This window comes from Nymphalis io, chromosome 22, assembly GCF_905147045.1.
Source record: "Nymphalis io chromosome 22, ilAglIoxx1.1, whole genome shotgun sequence".
In the NCBI taxonomy this organism is placed as follows: domain Eukaryota; kingdom Metazoa; phylum Arthropoda; class Insecta; order Lepidoptera; family Nymphalidae; genus Nymphalis; species Nymphalis io.
The window spans coordinates 6,373,202-6,392,182 of record NC_065909.1 but is presented as its reverse complement, the minus strand read 5'-3'; the positions used below and the strand labels follow the sequence as shown (position 1 = coordinate 6,392,182).

Here is an 18,981-nt window from a genome sequence, read left to right as displayed (position 1 = left end):
CCACCCTGGGAGAGGTTATCACCTTCGCGGAAGTAGAGTAAGTTACCGGACTCTAGAGTTATCGTGTCCTCCCCCTGTCTTCGGACTTCAGATAACCCCAGTATATGCCAGTTTATATGACTTAACTCTACTTCTAATTCGGCGAGGTGATGGTCCAGCCTCATCGAGCGTCCATTATACGTTGCCATTTTCAGTCGTTTTATACGGTAGCCTGCCGTGAACCGGTGATTCTTAGCACCCCCTGCCCTGCCGATACCGCGACCGCTACCTTGGTCGGGCCTAGCGGGCTTGCCGGTAACTGGGGGCCTTTTTTTGGGCGCATCTGCCATTAAGGGAGGGGTTTACCCATACTCGCCGCGCTGGGCAGGCGTGTTGGCGAGCGCAGTAGGGGGTAAGATGTTTATGGGAGGGGGGACGCTGCTGCCCATCCCCCCTTTTCCCCGTCCCTCAGTCGCCTCTTACGACACCCACGGGATGAGATTGGGGGAGTACTATTCTAAGCCGGTACTCCACGGCAACCATTATAACGTTTATTAATAAGAGATTTAATATCGTAAAAAGACAAATTCAATTTAATTATTATTTCGTTTCATTAATATATTTTTTTTGTTTTAGACTTATCCGGAGATCAGAAGCGTGAGGTACCCTAAGCCAGGCACTAACAACCCGATCGTGAAGCTGACTGTGGCTGATATAGCAGACCCGAAGCACATAAGAACGAGACACCTTACTCCACCGAAAATCATACTTGAAGAAGGGTCAGTGCTCTTCATGTCATCTCCTATTAACAAAACAAACAAACATACAAACATCCTATTACTTTCCAAGTGTCAAGCAAAGAGAAGGATTATTGCAAGTTAATATCACGAGTTCATATCACATAGCAGATAGTATTAGTTATCACCGGGTTTTTTTACTGCCAAACACAATATTAACAAAAACTTCCCTGATTTTACACAATCTGTTTGTTCTACCTAGCTTAGCTTGGTTCATTTCCTTTTATTCTAATATTATATATATCAACACCAAGAAGAAGTACACTAATAAAATACAATTGAGTCTTTAAACATAACGTTATATAAACCAAGTGTCTCCAAAATTATGGGTGTTGCAAAATATATCAACATTTCGAATTAACAAAAATAATAATTTTAAAAATTAAAATATTTATAAAAAATAGGAAAGATATAAACAAGTATAAAATTATCACATGATTGGTATAAAATGAATAAAATAAAAATATCTGAGAACATTTAAATACGATTAAAAGCAAACAAAAGTATTTAAGTATATTGACTAATAGTAAATGCCACGGAAAGCGTTTCAAGTTATATCGTCAATAGTTCAACATTTACTCGGCTGCTTAGCGAAGTGAAAGACAACACAATCCCTGATGACCCTTTGGATTATTTTCGTTTGCACTCCTATCAGAAGGTGCACACTAAACTGGATGGTAAAATAAGAATTGGCAATTGTTAAAAACAGACATGATTTAATAAATAAAAGAAAATAAATGCATTCATAAAGCCCTTTCCACATATAATATATTATAGATTGGCTTAAAGTTTAAATCAATAATAGTATTTTGTGCTGTTATTAATCTTTAAAAAGGTGTTTTATTTAAAGAAACAATTATATTATTATTTTTAAAAAAAGACCGAAATCCACAAATTAAAAAAAGCCAAATATTAAGCATATATTTTCAGAAGATAGTCAAAAACTCAATACAGAGTACATATCATTGTTTTTCATTTAAACAAAGAGGAGAACTCGCTACAGAATAAACTTTTCGAAGATAAATAGCTTTTACATTGATACAAATATTTCACCAGATTCGGTGCATTTATCTCTTTAGTGTACAGTTTGTGACAAATCCCTAATGACTGGCATTAGTATCCAACTACAGTTCTATCTATATAATATTATTAAGAGGTACAGTTTGTGAGGTTATAGGGGGTAATCTCTAGATCTACTGAACCGATTTTGAAAATTATTTTACGAATAGAAAGCCACATTATTTGTGAGTGTCATAGGCTATATATTAACCCGAAAAATGAAAAGGATTTTTCGTGGTTGTCGGATTTGTAAAGTAAATCGGAAAAAAAAACGGTCGAACGAAAAGGTTTCTTAGGAACGCTGCCTTAACGATGAGAGATATATGATTGAGTTCTAGAGAAAAGTTGTAGAGCTTGATAATGCGTACAAAAAAGTCAGCTACAGTACATGTCTAACTTTAATATTTAAGTCAGAAGAAGTAGTTATTATATAAAAAAAACAATTTAAATCATAAGGTCATGTTTATTGGTCAAATTATCAACAATTATGAATTCTTATGAAAATAACTAAACTTATCGTCTCAAGTGTTATTTAACAAAAGACTTTTCCTTTTACTGTCTTTAATTTGGACGAATGGTTAAAGAAATAATACGACATAGGTATGGAACTGCGACCGTGTCGTAATCAATTGAGTGATATTTCTATTCTGTTTTTTTTTCATATACAACACGTCAATCTATTTAAAAATAAATTGCCTTATTACCAAGAAATTTTATTTAGATAAAATTCGTTTTTTACAGTATTTTGTTTTTTGGTAGCATAGTTTAAGAGATAATTTAAAATATCAAATACGCGAGACAATTTTATTAGTATTCTGCCAACGCGACTTTTGGCAGTCAGGAAATAAATCATAGAACTAAGTACTAACCGAACCACAATCATAATTTTATCACTAGTAAAAATGTTTACCGCCCAACGAAGTGGGCACGGATCAGCTAGTCAATTATAAGCACGTTTTAATCAAATATTCATTAAAACACAAGAAATGACAAAAAATATGATTGGTTTATTCATTATAGTAATAATAATTTATTTGATTAATTTAATATCCTCTAACACAAATAACTAAATAATTTAAAATGTCGGCCACATTTCAAGGGACGCCCATAAATGTAAAACCATTAAATAGTTTATAATAAAAGATAAATAAATCAATGAAAAAATTGAGTTTCGTTCCTAAGAAATATTTTTTTATTAGTTTTATAGTAATAATTTGCAACGAAGAAGGAGACGGCATAAGAAAACGTCATGTCGTTTGACGTCACGGCATACGAGTCGGCCCCAAGGCGCACTAATAGATCAACCAGTAAAACAACTAAATAAGATCTCTATTTATGTGATGATATCCTCAGATGATGGTAAACTCGTTTCATTCTTGATGAAAACTAGCCAACTGCGCGGGACATATTATAGTGCATAAGTGTGCGGCACATACACATGTGCACTCTCTTTTCCCTCACTCTCATAATCTGAAGGGACAGCAAACCCGATACAACCGAAAAGAGTTCAGGACCAACGACTTTACTTGCTTTTCGAGGTACGGGAGCAACGTCAAAGTCAAAATCAAAAATCTTTATTCGATATAGAAGCGTTACACTTACTTATTGATTGTCATAAATCTACCATACATACTTTCTCTTACTGAGAATTTGTCGACAGAAAATGCCAATAACTTTTTATCCGCCCGCCCTGGGATTTTGAACCCAGAACCTCGGTAACTGTGGCCTTATATCTAGCCATATCTAACTATATCCGGACTGCCTCGTTGATCTAATAGAGTTACTTATGTACATATTGACAACGTAATTAATTTAATCTGGAATTAATAATGAGAATTAAATTCCAGTTATAATCCGGAGATTATCGTAATACTCATTTATTTCAAATTCAAAGATTTATTGTATGGATTAGCTATTCGGATTTACATAAATTGAATTAGCTTTGCTATTAAACAAGCGTATAATTAGTGATAATAAAGAAAAATAATTGTAACAAGCGGCTTGTACATAATATAGTCGAGATATCTCCATTATATATCAATTTCTTTTTTTATTACGACTCGCAATATGGAGTGAATGTTTGATTTATTATCTTATTAATATTATTAATTATGCTGCAATATTGTTTAGGTACTAATTAAATATAATTAAAGCGTCAATAGCGCAATGGTTTGCCTGGCGATGTAAATGTCACAGGTTCGATTCTGACCCCTTAGACTATTGTTGTCTCGACTCCTAACACAAGCTTTACGCATAATTGAAAGGGAAAGTAAGGGTGTTAGTAATTTCCTTATAAACGGGAATTACTAATATTCTTTAAAAAAAACAATATAAGGTAAGCAATACCGTTAGGACATTAAGCGGTAAATCGTTACTTAAAAACAACATCGTAGACATTTTGTTCCTCCTTAATTTAATTAAAAAAAGCCGAGATGATCTAGTGGTTAAAACGCATGAATCTTAATCGATGATCGTGGATTCAAGCCCGGGCAAGCACCACTGAATTTTCATGTGCTTTTTATTAACTCACTGTAATTTATTGACCTTTTTAATTTAAAATAAATTAGAGACTTATAACTAATTGAGAAGTCACATCTTGCTTAGCAGTTCCAAAACGAAGCGGGCCAATCAGCATCCGGCTCTATGATTACAAAAAATATTAGGAATTTAAAAGTCACGTGATCAATGAATGTCTATCAATCATCATGTTTGTGAATTTTCAAACGACCATATCGGTCGATATTGTGTCTAAAATGTCTTTTGAAAAGTTTCTACATTTTATTTTATTTTTTAATAAAATAGGCGGACGGGTAAATGGGCTACGTGATGGTAAAAGGTCAACATCGGCTATAGACATTGGCACTGTAATAAATATTAACTGTTCTATATATCGCCAATGCACCACCAACATCGAGAACTAAGATATTATGTCCCTTGTAGTTACTGGCTTACTTACCCTCAAACCGGAAGACCTCAATGCTAAGTAGGTGTAAGATATAAATATCCTATGTCCGTTCTTAAGGTTAAAGCTTGCTGCGTACCAAATGTCATTACCACAGTTCAGTGGTTCAGTTACTTTCGCATTTCTAATATTAGAATACATTATTTTACAAATTTATTGACCTGACTTTTTTTCTGAAATATATTTGTGGAAAATATAAAATTTGTAGCGAGCAGACAAGTGGAAGATTTAAACAGCGTCCAACCCCATTAGCAAACTCTTTGTTAGTTCGACGAAGTTTTGTACGGTTTAACCGTATTTCTAACAATAGACAGTATTATCAAAATACAGTTTCCTACTTTTGAATTTTATTAAAACTTAAAACATTAATATTTTACAAGCGGCTTATAAAATTAAAAATCCTATTAACACTAGAAAGATGGTAAAATTTAGCCGCATACAAATACGACGGGCAGTCAAATGACTGCATGTACTTTATTCATTCATAAAATTATTTATCTCTCACTCCTATACAATATTCCAATTGCAGGAGTAAAGATAATCACACCAAAGATTTACATATTCCATGTGGTTTGATAATATGTAGCTCTGCTTTATTATGCCGAGATGGCCCAGTGGTAAGAACGCGTGAATCTTAACCGATGATCGTGGGTTCAAGCCCGGGCAAGCACCACTGAATTTTCATGTGCTTAATTTGTGATTATAATTCATCTCGTGCTTTACGGTGAAGGAAAACATCGTGAAGAAACCTGCATGTGTCTAATTTGACTGAAATTCTGCCACATGTGTATTCCACCAACCCGCATTGGAGCAGCGTGGTGGAAAAAGCTCCAAACCTTCTCCTCAAAATGAGGAGAGGAGGCCTTTAGCCCAGCAGTGGGACATTCATTGGCTGTTACGGTTTATTATGCATCGCAGACTGTTCTTGATCAATCTTAATCGATAATACATCACTATTCTACTTAACTATTCATATCCACTTTTATTTCATTTCCAATATTTCGATAACAACTTCGCTGACATTAAAAAATTATGAATCTACAATGAAAACCAAAGATATAGTGTCATGTTAATTCAAGGGCAGCGTTCTTTATTTACTTTTAGTCCTGTCATTGGAATCAACTATATGTAAAATTTATTCAGTTTCTTCCCATCGCTTGTAGTAACAACAATGCAAAAAAAAAAAAGTTGTCGTTAAAACGAAAATAAAATTTTCCGGTTGCGAATATTAATTAAAGTTAGTAAATGAAATAAAAAATGTTTCGACACTGAAAATTGCTTCTAAAAATGTTTTCCAACTTTACGCGACATCGAGAGATTCCAAATAAAAGAATACTTCGTATTTAAAAAATACTCTCAAATTTTTCGAGGAGGAACTCTGTAAGTTCTTTTTTTTTAATACGACGAAAGGGTACATTTTTATAGTTCTCTTTTTAAATGTAACTTCAAAACATTTTTGTATCGAACTAAAGTTAATTACAGTTTTATTAGTATTTGCTATCCATAATTCCTACGTATCTCGCTAGTTAAAAGATATATAATCGTTTGTCTAAATATAATCATTTATGTAACAAAAAAATCCAGTTAAAACGTAAAATTTTATGATTACGTTATTTTAGTATATAAAAAGGCACATTCATATTAAACGCAACACAAATAACAAGACTGTACAATATTTAAATTTATTTTTCATATCTGATTCCTTTTATGTTTTCCCAGGGACTACTATTTCACAAGCGCGCAATGGGTATCTCTCACGGAGGTGTGCGTAGTATGGCTCACACGCGTACAGAACTTGTCTGTGGTGTCAGTGTGTAAAAGCCCTATGTGGTATTGTCAAGAGGTTAGTGATATTAGTTTATGAGCTCCTGGTAGTAAAATTTTATTTGTATTAAGTATTTATATTTATTGATCATAAAAACGTTTGAAAAAACTACTGTTATTGGTTTTATGAATAGTATTTATAGCACAAAATATTACTTATTTTTTTACATGGCAACCCCGTATCTTAAATAAATTATTAAAATATTTAAAGATTTTGGTTACCATTCTCATTTCAATTTATTCAAATTTCCTTGACTCTTATTTTTTTTTAATCAATAGGTGTACCGAGTATTTTCGGGAACAGAAGCCTGGGTCGAATCTGCTCCAGCACCGTTATGGTCGTCAGGGGGCGGCGCCCTTGTAACATTGGCCCCAGTGCGAGATGGCCCTGCTGGACTCTTCCGACATGTAGTGCGCGCCGAACACAATGCACATGGACCAAGAGCATTACCACTCACACATGGAAGTTTTGATGTAGTTAAACTATTGGCATGGGACCACGCGAACCAACATATGTAAGTTATGCGTGCTTAGTATTTTTCTGAAATAAACTAGAAATTTAAACATTCTAAAAAAGGTGAGTTGGAGTGCCAATCGTCCGAATAAAAAAATAGTGCCCGTTATTTGCTTAATTTTAGTTATATCCTGAGATTATAAATAATTATAATAATAATGTCATAGTTATTACTTTCATTAAATAAAGAACATTTTTTTTTTAATATTTCTACTTATATAATTATAAAATCGTTTTAATCTTTCTTCATAAGTGTAGTGCATAATACTTTTAATAAACTAAAAATACGTTACGTAGGCAACTTGTGAAATACCAGTTGTTTTTATTTTTATTTTGTAAATCTCGAGATCTGGAAGCCTAGACGGCCAGGATCTCTAGATTAAATGGATAATAAGACAAAATTATAAAATTATTTTTTTAATTTTGAATAGTTCATCGGACTTTTGAAGATGGTGAAAATAACATTGAAAGATATCGATACATAGATACATACAGGTCAAGCTTATAAAAGTGTATTAAAAATGTAGTTATTTTTATAAAAAATGATAATTTGTTCCCTACATATAAGGACCGCCTTATTATCATCTCAGCGTATCTTTGAGGTTTTTTGGACTGTTAAATTAAGCAGAAAAGGCCTTAAAAAATATTATGTACTCATTTCCGTTCTTCATGCTGAATTTATTTATAATATCCTGTTACATATAATATCCTGGTACATTATCCACACATGGCCGTCTGATTCCAAACAAAGCAAAGCTTTGTACTATGGAAACCAGACTACTGATATACTACATATACTACTTTTCTTTTGTAAATACATGCTTATATAGATAATTACACCCAGACTCAGGACAAACAGATTTTTTTTTGAAATATTAGAATTACAAACGAGAAATCTTCAAAATTATCTATAACATAAGATAAGGTAGCTGTAATGCTGCCCGTTTCAAATATTATTCCTGTATATCGTTGCTCAGGTAATAGCAACATTTTTCTCGGCTCGCTTTTTCGCCGATGATAAATATTAGCCCTCCATTTCCATAATAAGATATTTTTTAAGAATTACATTAAATTACGATACAATCAACAATTTTCCTCTTTTCGATTTTATTTATATTACCAGTTAACTTTTCTTAAGAATATAATTTGCTTAGATAAAAATAGCGAACAAATTATTTGAAGCCGTTCGACTGTCGTTATAATAAAATACTACATAATTACGATTGTGAAATAAAGCTATAGACGACGTTTACAGTTTACGATATTATATCGTATAAAAATCGGTCAAGATAATGGTTATAAAACAGTCATTATATTCAAGATACATAGTGTACTGAAGTACAAACAGGATTCATTTGAAACTGAATCCCCATTATACGCCTGACCGATTTCGGTTCGGCTGTTATTCCCAATTGACAGAAAATATTGTAGAGAATAATTGCGCAAACAAATAAACATAAACACACATACACAGTTAAGGTGCACATAGAACCAAACTTTCCTACACACGGAGGTAGGAGGTGAATGTCTTGACTAAAAAAAAACAAAACCTATATAATAAAAGTAATAATTGCCCTAGCACCTCGGTATCTGCAGACTCTGCAGTTAGTAATACGAGTAGGTTATTCTTTTATTATTAAAACAATTTCACTTGTTTATAAGCAATAGATATCAATGACATTACTTCAAAAGGCAAACTAAATTAACGAAAATAGTAAGGACTTATTTTATTTGCAGATATTATTTAGGCATACCAGAAGGTAAACCAGGGCAGCAGCACTTGTATAGAGTGTCATCGGAGGCGCCTCGTCCCGGCACGCCGCAGAAATTACCATATTGTGTGACTTGTAATTCACAGGTACTTTTTTAATATTTTTTTTTCTTAGTCAAATCTCAAGCTAAAATACAATGTTGCCGGTGGGCCTTTGTATTGGCTCGACTTTGTTGTCTTTGTTGTTCTTATATTCTCAGATCATGATGAGAAATTTTTTGTGTTGATGTGTTCTGGTTTGAAGAATAAGTAAGGCAAGGTAATTTTACTTAAGAGACATAACATCTTAAATACCATTAAATACCTTTTTAAGAAAAGGTTTATATTTCTTAAAGAGGCCATGTTTATTGTGATAAAACCTTAGATATACTTGTAATACAAAGAATTTTACTTCGTATTAATAACAGTATTGCTTCCGAATTTAAAAAACTTCTTTATTCACGAGCTGGTTGGCGTAGTTGGTAGATACTTGCCTTTCACGCCGAAGGTTGTGGGTTCGATTCCCACATTCCCAGGACAGACATTTGTGTGCATGAACATGTCTGTTTGTCCTGAGTCTGGGTGTAATTATCTATATAAGTATGTATTTTATTTACAAAAGAAAAGTAGTATATGTAGTATATCAGTTGTCTGGTTTCCATAGCACAAGCTTTGTATGAGCTTAATTTGGGATCAGATGGCCGTGTGAGAAAAATATCCCAGGATATTTTTATTATTATTTATTTTTTCTTTTCTATTCAATACTAAAAAGGTTGTATTTTTAAAGAGTATTTTTCAAATTGATACTTATGTATTTCCATCCATTTCCCACTGTATTATTTATTGATATTCTTTATATACTTAAAGAATCTTACATAATACATCTTTGTATTTGCCAACAATAATTTAAATACACAAACCAATATTTTGAATACAAATATTCTTATAACTAAAATTAACTAATCGACAGTTGTCATACAGATACATGCAATCTCGTCTATCCTTTCCAATTATATTTTTTTCTATTAAAGTGCAAATTAAACCCAAATAACAATATCATAGCTGTGTGAGTAATGAATTCAAACATTTCCTATAGCCGTCGCCTGCAATCAATCTAGAGTTTTACGGAAACCTCGCATCATCAGGCGACAGCACTTGGGACAATGACTGGGACGAGGAACTCCCAGCTACGTCTCCAGCTCCATCGAAGAAGAAGAAAAAAAAACAACCTGGCAAGTCAAATTAATATCAAAGTTAAAACATATTTTTTACAAGTTGGCTCTCAGAAGTACTTTTGAATCGCCATTTTACAATTTTAATATAAAGCTGCGACCGGTCCGGAATGTATATTCTATCTATAAGCAAGACATTTAATAGTTATTCCTTTTACCATTAAAAATATTACGTGTAATAATTATATACAATTATATTTATATATTCCGTATAAACATCGAAGCATACAACTCCAAGCTCTTCTATCATTTATATAATCCTGTACAGTATAAAAGTCTCTTATCCTGCACTATTTGTAAGACTTATTTTTCTTTACAATATATGCAGGTGAACGGGCAGGTTAGCCATGGGCTGATGTTAAGTGGTCACCACTTACCATCAGGCCGACAATAGATATTAATGCTGTAACAAATACTAACCATTCCTTATATCACCAATGCGTCATCTAATTCGAAACTAAGATGTCACGTCAAATGTGCCTTTCTGGCTCACTCAACCTTTCAACCGACAACAATACTATACCCTATTCAAATCAACGAAGGAGTAAAGATAAACAAATCTTAGATTTGCATATTCCATGCAATTTGCTAATAGCTTTGCTGTATTATGCATTACAAACAGTTCGTGATTAATTTATCTTTATTTATAATACAACACTATTCCACTTAACTTGTTATTACCACTATTTTATTTTATTAACATTAATTTAACTTCCAAAGTTCCGATTACAAATTCACGATTATTAAAAATGTAATTTTCTAATAAATCCATAGTGTTGATAATCACAGATTATTCAAGATCTTGACCAATGATATCGCGTCAATTCGATGTCAAACTTGTTTATTTGTTAATTTATTCTCCTCCTATGGTTGGAATAGGCTATACATATTTAGTATGCGAAAGCGATCCCGTGGCGCACCACGTTAAGACGGGAAGGGTACCGCTGGTTTTTTAGTGGGTATTCCGATGTTCGGCGCACTCGGCGCCTTGGACACCGGCGAGTCCCACATTCCTTCCGTGGGGCTTCCGTGGGGGAAGCGCGTTTTTCCAGCGTTAAAAAAATAAAAATTGCTATACATATATACGTTTGGATGTAGATTGTAACAAATTCGAACATCATCAGTAAATCTAAAAGTAGTCACGCGTGCGCTTGGTTAGTAGGAAAAGGTGCAAACCCAACTGAGTAGAAACCAGTCATCAATTATTTTATTGAAAAATTGCAATAATTTGTACTACCCAGTACTAAGTAGTGAAGGTTAAGTGAGCTCCTTAATAACACAACTTCTTTACTAACTTAAACTAGATATACCCTTCGTATATCAAGCTTGTGCACAGACGAACATGTGAACAAGCACAAGGAACGTAGAATTTAGTTCCATTAATGAAGACTCATTGGCGTTATATATAATGATTAAGGTGATTTACACAACCGATATCCATAAGAGGGGTGAACGCTTACCATCAGCTGACGCCTATCTACCTAAATTTTATAATAAAAAAAATCTAGTCAAATTACGTTTATTTTCAAATAGAATGAAACTCAACGCTAATAACGTAAGTGAATGCACGTCATTTCTGTTGCTTTGAACAATCGTCACAAACTGCTACTAGTTATAAACTTCAAGGAATTTTGGCGCGGATCAGAAATGCATTTATACCATGCCAACAGGTGCAGGACGATATTGTATGAGTGCCCTGAGTCTGTCACGTACCCGAAACTATATTTAATAAAGTTGTCACGACAAAGTTCGGCACGCTTCAGATACAGCAGTCGAATTTATTGAGGAACTTCAGCGTTATTTTAAAGGATTATTGTATTAGAAACCATTCAATTCATTTATTCAATTTACATTCATTTACGAAGTATTTATTTATATAAAAATAAGTTTACTATATAACATTACATTTGAAATATCACCGTAACAACCTGTGAATGTACCACTGCTGGGTTAAAGGCCTCCTCTCCCTTTTTGAGGAGGTTTGGAGCTTCCACCACGCTGCCAACGCGGGTTAGTGGAATACACATGAGGCAGAATTTCAGTGAAATTAGACACATACAGGTTTTCTCACGATGTTTCCTTCACCGTAAAGCACGAGATGAATTATAATCACAAATTGAACCCACGATCATCGGTTAAGATTCACGCGTTCTTACCACTGGACCATCTCGACTTTTGAAATACATGTGATATTAATTTAAATTAATGATTAACTAAAATACAAAATGACTGCGTGGAAAAGAGGCAGTAATAGATTTTAAATAGTTGATTTTTTACTAATACACCAAATTCTAAATATGAAAATGGAAAGAACTCCAATATATAATTTTAAGCTAGAAACCTATATTTGCACCGCTTGCTCTCTTAAGCATCTTCTACCACAACTCCCAACCACTCCCTTAAAACCGTTTCTCAGACATAGTCAAAGCGTTCGATAATAACAAAAGCTAGTTTACACTACGACAGTGTAAATGATACTTACGAGAAATAGTTATGAAAATAATTTTATAATACACTGTAATCGTATTAAAGACTTAACTCCTAGTTAAAATCGTGTAAATATCATATTTAAATTTTAACCCAATTTACTGATTTATCATTTTCACAGAATTTCATTTGAGTGTAATTTACTCATGGACCAACCTTTATTTTTGTACTATATAATTATTATTATATAATAAAATACGTAATAAAATAAAAAAGTATATCTAAAATAAATAATTATATAAAGTTAATGATTTTTTTTTCTTGTTTTCGGTGTGGACATATTACGTGTTTTTAATTGTTATTATCAATGGATATATATTATATTATTTAACACTGACGTTTATTTGTAGAAAATATACCTCAAAATCTACCATGCCTGTTCCACGACGCTCACTTCAGTCCGTCTTCAACGTACTTCGTACTCGAATGCTTGGGCCCAGGTGTACCGACGTCTAGCTTACACAAGATCTCATTACCAGAGCCTCGTCTCTTGATGCATCTGGAAAATAACACAGCAGTAAAGGTACTAGTTTTCTTATTTTAAAATATTCAAAATTCATTTTACGAGACAAAAGTTACATTTGTGTGATTGTTTGTATTTTTGTGCTCGTATTGTGTATTACTTTTAATATCTATATATTTTTGATCAGATATCGAATCATGTATCATTTGATATTGCTTTCGCCTAAATATTATTTGCATTTCGAACGAAATTTCTAAATTCAAACATACAAAATTTTGTCCAAACAATACATTCAATATTTAAACGGTCGCAAATGTTGAATCGCTTTAAATAAATCCGTCTATCTTTTTTATTCTTGTATAAAAATAAATTCAACAATTTGATATTTCGAAAATTGGCGTTACATCCACTATGTATTCACGGCTTGATCGATATGCATTCTGATTCTAAATTTTATTCCCTTTGTGGGTACGTTTTACTGATGGAACAATTTAAATAGCGTCGACAGATTGACGTTTTATGGTTTCGCGTTTTGATATTCTTGTTTGAAGTAGTAAATGGCGCTTTCATTTAACTTGTGTTAAAAAGCAACTTGATCTTGCGATTACGTTTGTTTCGTTATTGGGTTTTACATTGTAATCTTTTTATTTTATTAGAATTGAATAAGTTTCTTATCTAAGATTAAATATGGTTTGATTATATGGAAGTATATTATATATATATATATATATATATATATATATATATATATATATATAGAGATGGATAGATATATATATATATGGAGGAGATTAGACGGTAAATTCAGTATAGGTGGTCCCATATCCAAGACAAGTAAATATTCAAAGCAATGCACTGTCAATATCAATAATATATTAATTAAAAAAAAACTTGTATAATTACTTCGCTTTAGTTAGCTTTAACTTTATTATATTATTACCACCCCTTTTTCTTCTATAGGAAAAGCTATCAGTCATAGCATTACCAACACCACGAACGTTCTCCGTGCAACTATCAAGTGGTCAAGCAGCTCGAGTACGTCTCCTTCTTCCTCCTGGCTTGAGGGAGGATGAAGTAACAAAATATCCATTAGTTATGAAAGTGTAAGTTTCAATTTAAAAGAAATATACTTTAGTGCTTGTTGATTTATTTATTGAGTAAACTAGTAACGATTATGACACAAACTACGTCTATTAACTACACTTAGTGTTTGCTCATAAATGTCACAGTATTGTCTAAAGCAACCTTACGTAAGGTTGCTTTAGACAATACTGTGAAGGAATTTTTTTAAATCTTTATCAATTCATAAAACTATGCCAATTTGTAAGCGATTAAAATTTGCGCTTATAACGAATCGCTGAACGATGAACTTTCAGAAATTATAATTGGAAGGTACATTGTTATCATTTTATTGCATTTAGAAACGGAGCACCAGGAACTCAGCTAGTAACAGAGCAGTGGTCTCTCGACTGGGGCTCATTAGCAGCAGGCGCTGGAGCTATATTGGCTTCAGTAGACGCAAGAGGTGCGGGCGGACGAGGCCTTGCAGCACATCATACACTGCATAGGCGTCTGGGAACTGTTGAACTAAAAGACCAGTTAGAAGTTGCAGAGTATGTCCTTAGAATTCTCTTATATATTTAAATTACTACATCATATTTATAAAAAAATATTGAGGGGTCTTTTGAAAAAAAGCGACCACATTGAACCTATTAATCAAATCTTTAAAATTAAAATGGATTAAAATATATATTCATATTTTTCCTACTATAAATTGGCATACATTAATAACAAAACAGTTTTGTTTTCTCACTTTATTGCGTCAATTACATTCGACACATAATTCCTGTTCTTTTCTTGAAATACCTGATTTTATATCAGACCTTCATGATTAAATGCAAGGAATTTTTAAACAATATAAATATAAATACTATCTTTTTTTTATAGATATCTCCGCGACTCGCTACATTTTATTGACGCGCGTCGTGTAGCGGTGTGGGGTCGCGCGCACGGCGGGTTCCTTGCGGCGCTGGCGCTTGCAAGTCCGTTGCGTGTTTTCCACTGCGGGGTCGCAATCACACCCATCATTAGGTGGCGGTACTATGGTAAGTATGGAAAACGAGTTCAAATGATTATTTCCTTCTTTATTTAACAATATATGAATTTTGTTAAGATAAGATAGTATTATATAACGTGACGAGACCACGCAACGAATCAGGACGACTGCGGTACATAGCAGCTTTGACGCACCTTGGGAGAAGCTAATGTCCAGCACTGGATTACATTTGCTGATGATGATAATGATAATGTTTTTAATCATACCAGTTGTTTGCACCCATATTGTTAATATTTAAATACTCAATTGAAATTGCCTATTCATATTCAATGTTATGTTGGCAACATTAAAATCTTACTTGGTAGTTGGGCTCGTCTTTGTAGGTACCACCCACTCATCAGATATTCTTTCGCAAAACAACAGTACTTAGTATTGTTGTGTTCCGGTTTGAAGGGTGAGTGAGATACACCTTAATTCCCAAGGTTGTTGGCACATTGGCGATATCAGGGATGGGAGGCGGTGACCACTTACCATCAGCCCATTTGCCCGTCCACCTACCTATTCTATAAAAAAAGTTATTGAAAAACCACGATAATTATGACACGAAAATACGAATTGCTAACCTTTTTATCACAGCATCAGCTTATTCAGAACGGTACATGGGCTTCCCGAACGCAACTGGTAATTACCGAGGTTACGCGGACGCTGACGTTACCAAGCAAGCCGCAGCACTTCAAGATAAAATGTTGCTATTAGTACACGGCACTGCAGACGATAATGTGCACGTACAGCAGACGATGGCGCTAGCGAGAGCGTTGTCTGACCAGGGAAGCACGTTTAGACAGCAGGTAATACTCAGTCAGTATACTTTAAAAAATTACGTCATTGTTAAATGTTGTGATGTGTAAAATCATATATTTATACATTATGCTATATATACATTTTGCTATATATATATATATAGCATAAACAAATAATCTAATAAATCTACATTAATAAATATATTATTTAGTATTGTAATACGACATTTATAATTTATTTCTTTGTCAGACAAACAATGTTTTTTTGTACATTATTCACGACTCAATATTAATGAAACATTATATAAGATAATAATAATTTATTTGTTTTCAATTATAATTTTCATTACAACGTAACCAAATAAGAATATTTTAAATTATACAGAAAAGAAGACTTCTAGGATAAACTTCTCATATTATACATATATAAAAGATATTGTATATTTAGAGTCCGAATATGTTTAATTTAGACTCGTTTTTTTCCTATTTTATATTAGATTCGTTACTGTGTAAATAATTTTGCACTAGCAACGTTAAGGAACGGGACAGTAATGAATAACATAAACCAATGCTACAAACCGTATTATATGATTTTACAGATTAAATAAATTTAGTAGACCGGTTTTATCATTACACATACCGTTTTTTCGTATTAGGTAACATTATTAAATTAGCAATTTCTTAAGCATCCAATGCTTCACCAAAATTGGTATTTAAATCGATGTCTCTTTTACTCGTTAGATTAATTCGCTCACACAACACGGCAATACAAGCCATTGTTCCAGAGCTACAAAATTACTTAATAGACGGTACTTATCTTGACCCCTTAAAATTAACTATAAGTTTAACTATTGTCTATTCTGGTTTTATTTAGACAACGAAATTAGAAGTTTCCATGGCACTTGATGATAATATGAATCATAGTTTGTAGTTTGCTAAATAAAAACTTTATTTAAAATTTATTTAATATCGTGTTCTTTAGATTTACCCAGACGAAGGTCACAGCCTAGAGGGCGTTAAGAAACACCTATACCGCACAATGTCCTCGTTCCTAGACGACTGTTTCAAGAAACAAGTGCCACCAGAGACGAAGGCCGGACTGCGAAATGGCGGTAACCTCGACTGAGACTCGTGGAGGGATGAGGAGTTGTACTCTTGGTATATTTCAATTTTTTTATTCAATAATAATTATTTCACTACCTAAAATTGCCCTTTTTTATTGGCACAATGCTAATCATCCGATATCTTACGCCTCTGGGGCCGGTTTAAAACGATATACTCTCTATATCGTTTTAAAATCGGTTAAATATGAAATATATATTAGAGAAAACGATGATGTTAGTATATTATTAAAAAAAGGAGAACCTCTTTGGTTGGCGATGAGTGAGAGTAAATATTATTGTCACTATATATCCTTTGTCTTTTTCGTTTAACTATCCACTTACTTACGTGTTAATTATTACAGAGTTATCCGGCATAGACACTGTACAATTGCATATACGTAGCCTTGTGGCGTACTGTAATAATCTAAAGTAGAATGAAACCATAGACAATTTGATCCTTTTTAATTATTTGACATATTCCTGAGGTTACCCTCAAATCCATTTTCCCGGCTGACGTTCTTCCCTAGATTAAATTCGAAAATATAATACTGTATATGTTATTACAGGTAATTACAATGAAGTAGAAACCGACAGAGAAGACTTTATTAAAATCTGTAGTACAATTATTTCCATATCCCATTCGATATTTACTGCCAAATGGACAATTTCATACACATCAAATATGCATGTGATACGTAGTTATAAATAATTGTGATTGTGTAAATTGTATGATTGAATTCTATTAAAAGCTTTTAATTAACGGACCCCTACGCGAAAGTATATTTGAGGTGCATACGAGTGTGTGTGATTGGTATATAGAAACGCACAAGAAACAGTTACCAATAAATGCAAACAATAATTGTGTTGTGTGAAATCGCGAATGATGTTGAAAATTGAAAGAAAAAATGATTAGTTTAGTTATAAGGATTACATTTCTACCGTTCATTGCTAATATTGTCTTATTAAAATGATATATGCAATGGTCAATTCAGTTATAAAAACTCTTTAAGCATCTAAATTATTTAATAAATAATTAGGAAGTTTCAGTTTGCGTATCTGTATCAAGTATTCGATGACGCAGAAAACTCCAGAAATAATTAAAATACAATTCGATTTTCGAACGCACAAACTTCGTGTATAAAATATGCGATTGTTGTGTTTGTGTTAAAAGAAAATAAATATTATTTATATTTGAACATACATTTATTAAAATTTGACATAAAAATATTATTTCAAGTTCTCATTCCTTTTTTGATCCTGAAATTCATCAAAACCAGATATGAACTGTCAAACAAATTATAATGGGTTTTGTTTTTTCAAGTGTAATTAATCTTGTAAATAAAAAAGTGAAAGGGTCTTGAGGCCATAACGCCTTAATGATTATTTAACTACTTTTTATTTTAACTATCTATTAAATTTAGATTCCACTTTCGGGCCAATTCTTTCTTTTCATTTTTTTCTAAATCGATGAAATTTCATTTAAAATAAAAATAAACAATCAAATAATCACCAAATGCTAACATGAATATACAGCTAAAAACGTAGAATTTTATTTAAATAATTAAAAACGTTACTTTAATAATTTAACTTTAGTTTAGAAAATAAATAGCGTGTATTATATTTGCATTTTTAGTCGCCGAAAATTCGTTTTTGTACTTATTTTCTTATTATAAATAATATTTTGCATTATTCCGCAATGTATGACAATTTTTATAATAATCATTATATTTGCGGAATAACGCAAATTATCTACACATGCATGAAACTTAAAATTTTTGCGATGTATATTGTACATTTTAAATGTTATAAATCGGGTTTTGACCACGTTTATAAGGATAGCACTTTGTGCTTCTATTAAATAAATATTCGCGATTCACTCTGCTTTAATTTTTAATTCCTTTGTCCATAGTCTCGGTAGAGTTGCCCTAATCGTGGTCTCCAGCTACACAAGCTGT

At 32.6% G+C, this 18,981-nt stretch overlaps 1 protein-coding gene across 1 annotated transcript in view; it reads left to right on the top strand.

The window, feature by feature from the left end:
* The window catches only part of LOC126777295 (inactive dipeptidyl peptidase 10), a 200,993-nt gene extending 182,797 nt beyond the window's left edge, over positions 1–18,196 (top strand). The window contains exons 8-19 of the mRNA XM_050500307.1: positions 616–758; positions 6,517–6,640; positions 6,901–7,136; positions 8,873–8,993; positions 9,982–10,117; positions 12,955–13,127; positions 14,028–14,170; positions 14,489–14,680; positions 15,015–15,172; positions 15,760–15,971; positions 16,906–17,081; positions 17,593–18,196. Coding sequence (XP_050356264.1) covers positions 616–758; positions 6,517–6,640; positions 6,901–7,136; positions 8,873–8,993; positions 9,982–10,117; positions 12,955–13,127; positions 14,028–14,170; positions 14,489–14,680; positions 15,015–15,172; positions 15,760–15,971; positions 16,906–17,049 — 1,782 coding nt within the window. The 3' untranslated portion in view covers positions 17,050–17,081; positions 17,593–18,196. The remainder of the gene's footprint in view (positions 1–615; positions 759–6,516; positions 6,641–6,900; positions 7,137–8,872; positions 8,994–9,981; positions 10,118–12,954; positions 13,128–14,027; positions 14,171–14,488; positions 14,681–15,014; positions 15,173–15,759; positions 15,972–16,905; positions 17,082–17,592) is intronic.
* Positions 18,197–18,981: the final 785 nt, after the last annotated feature.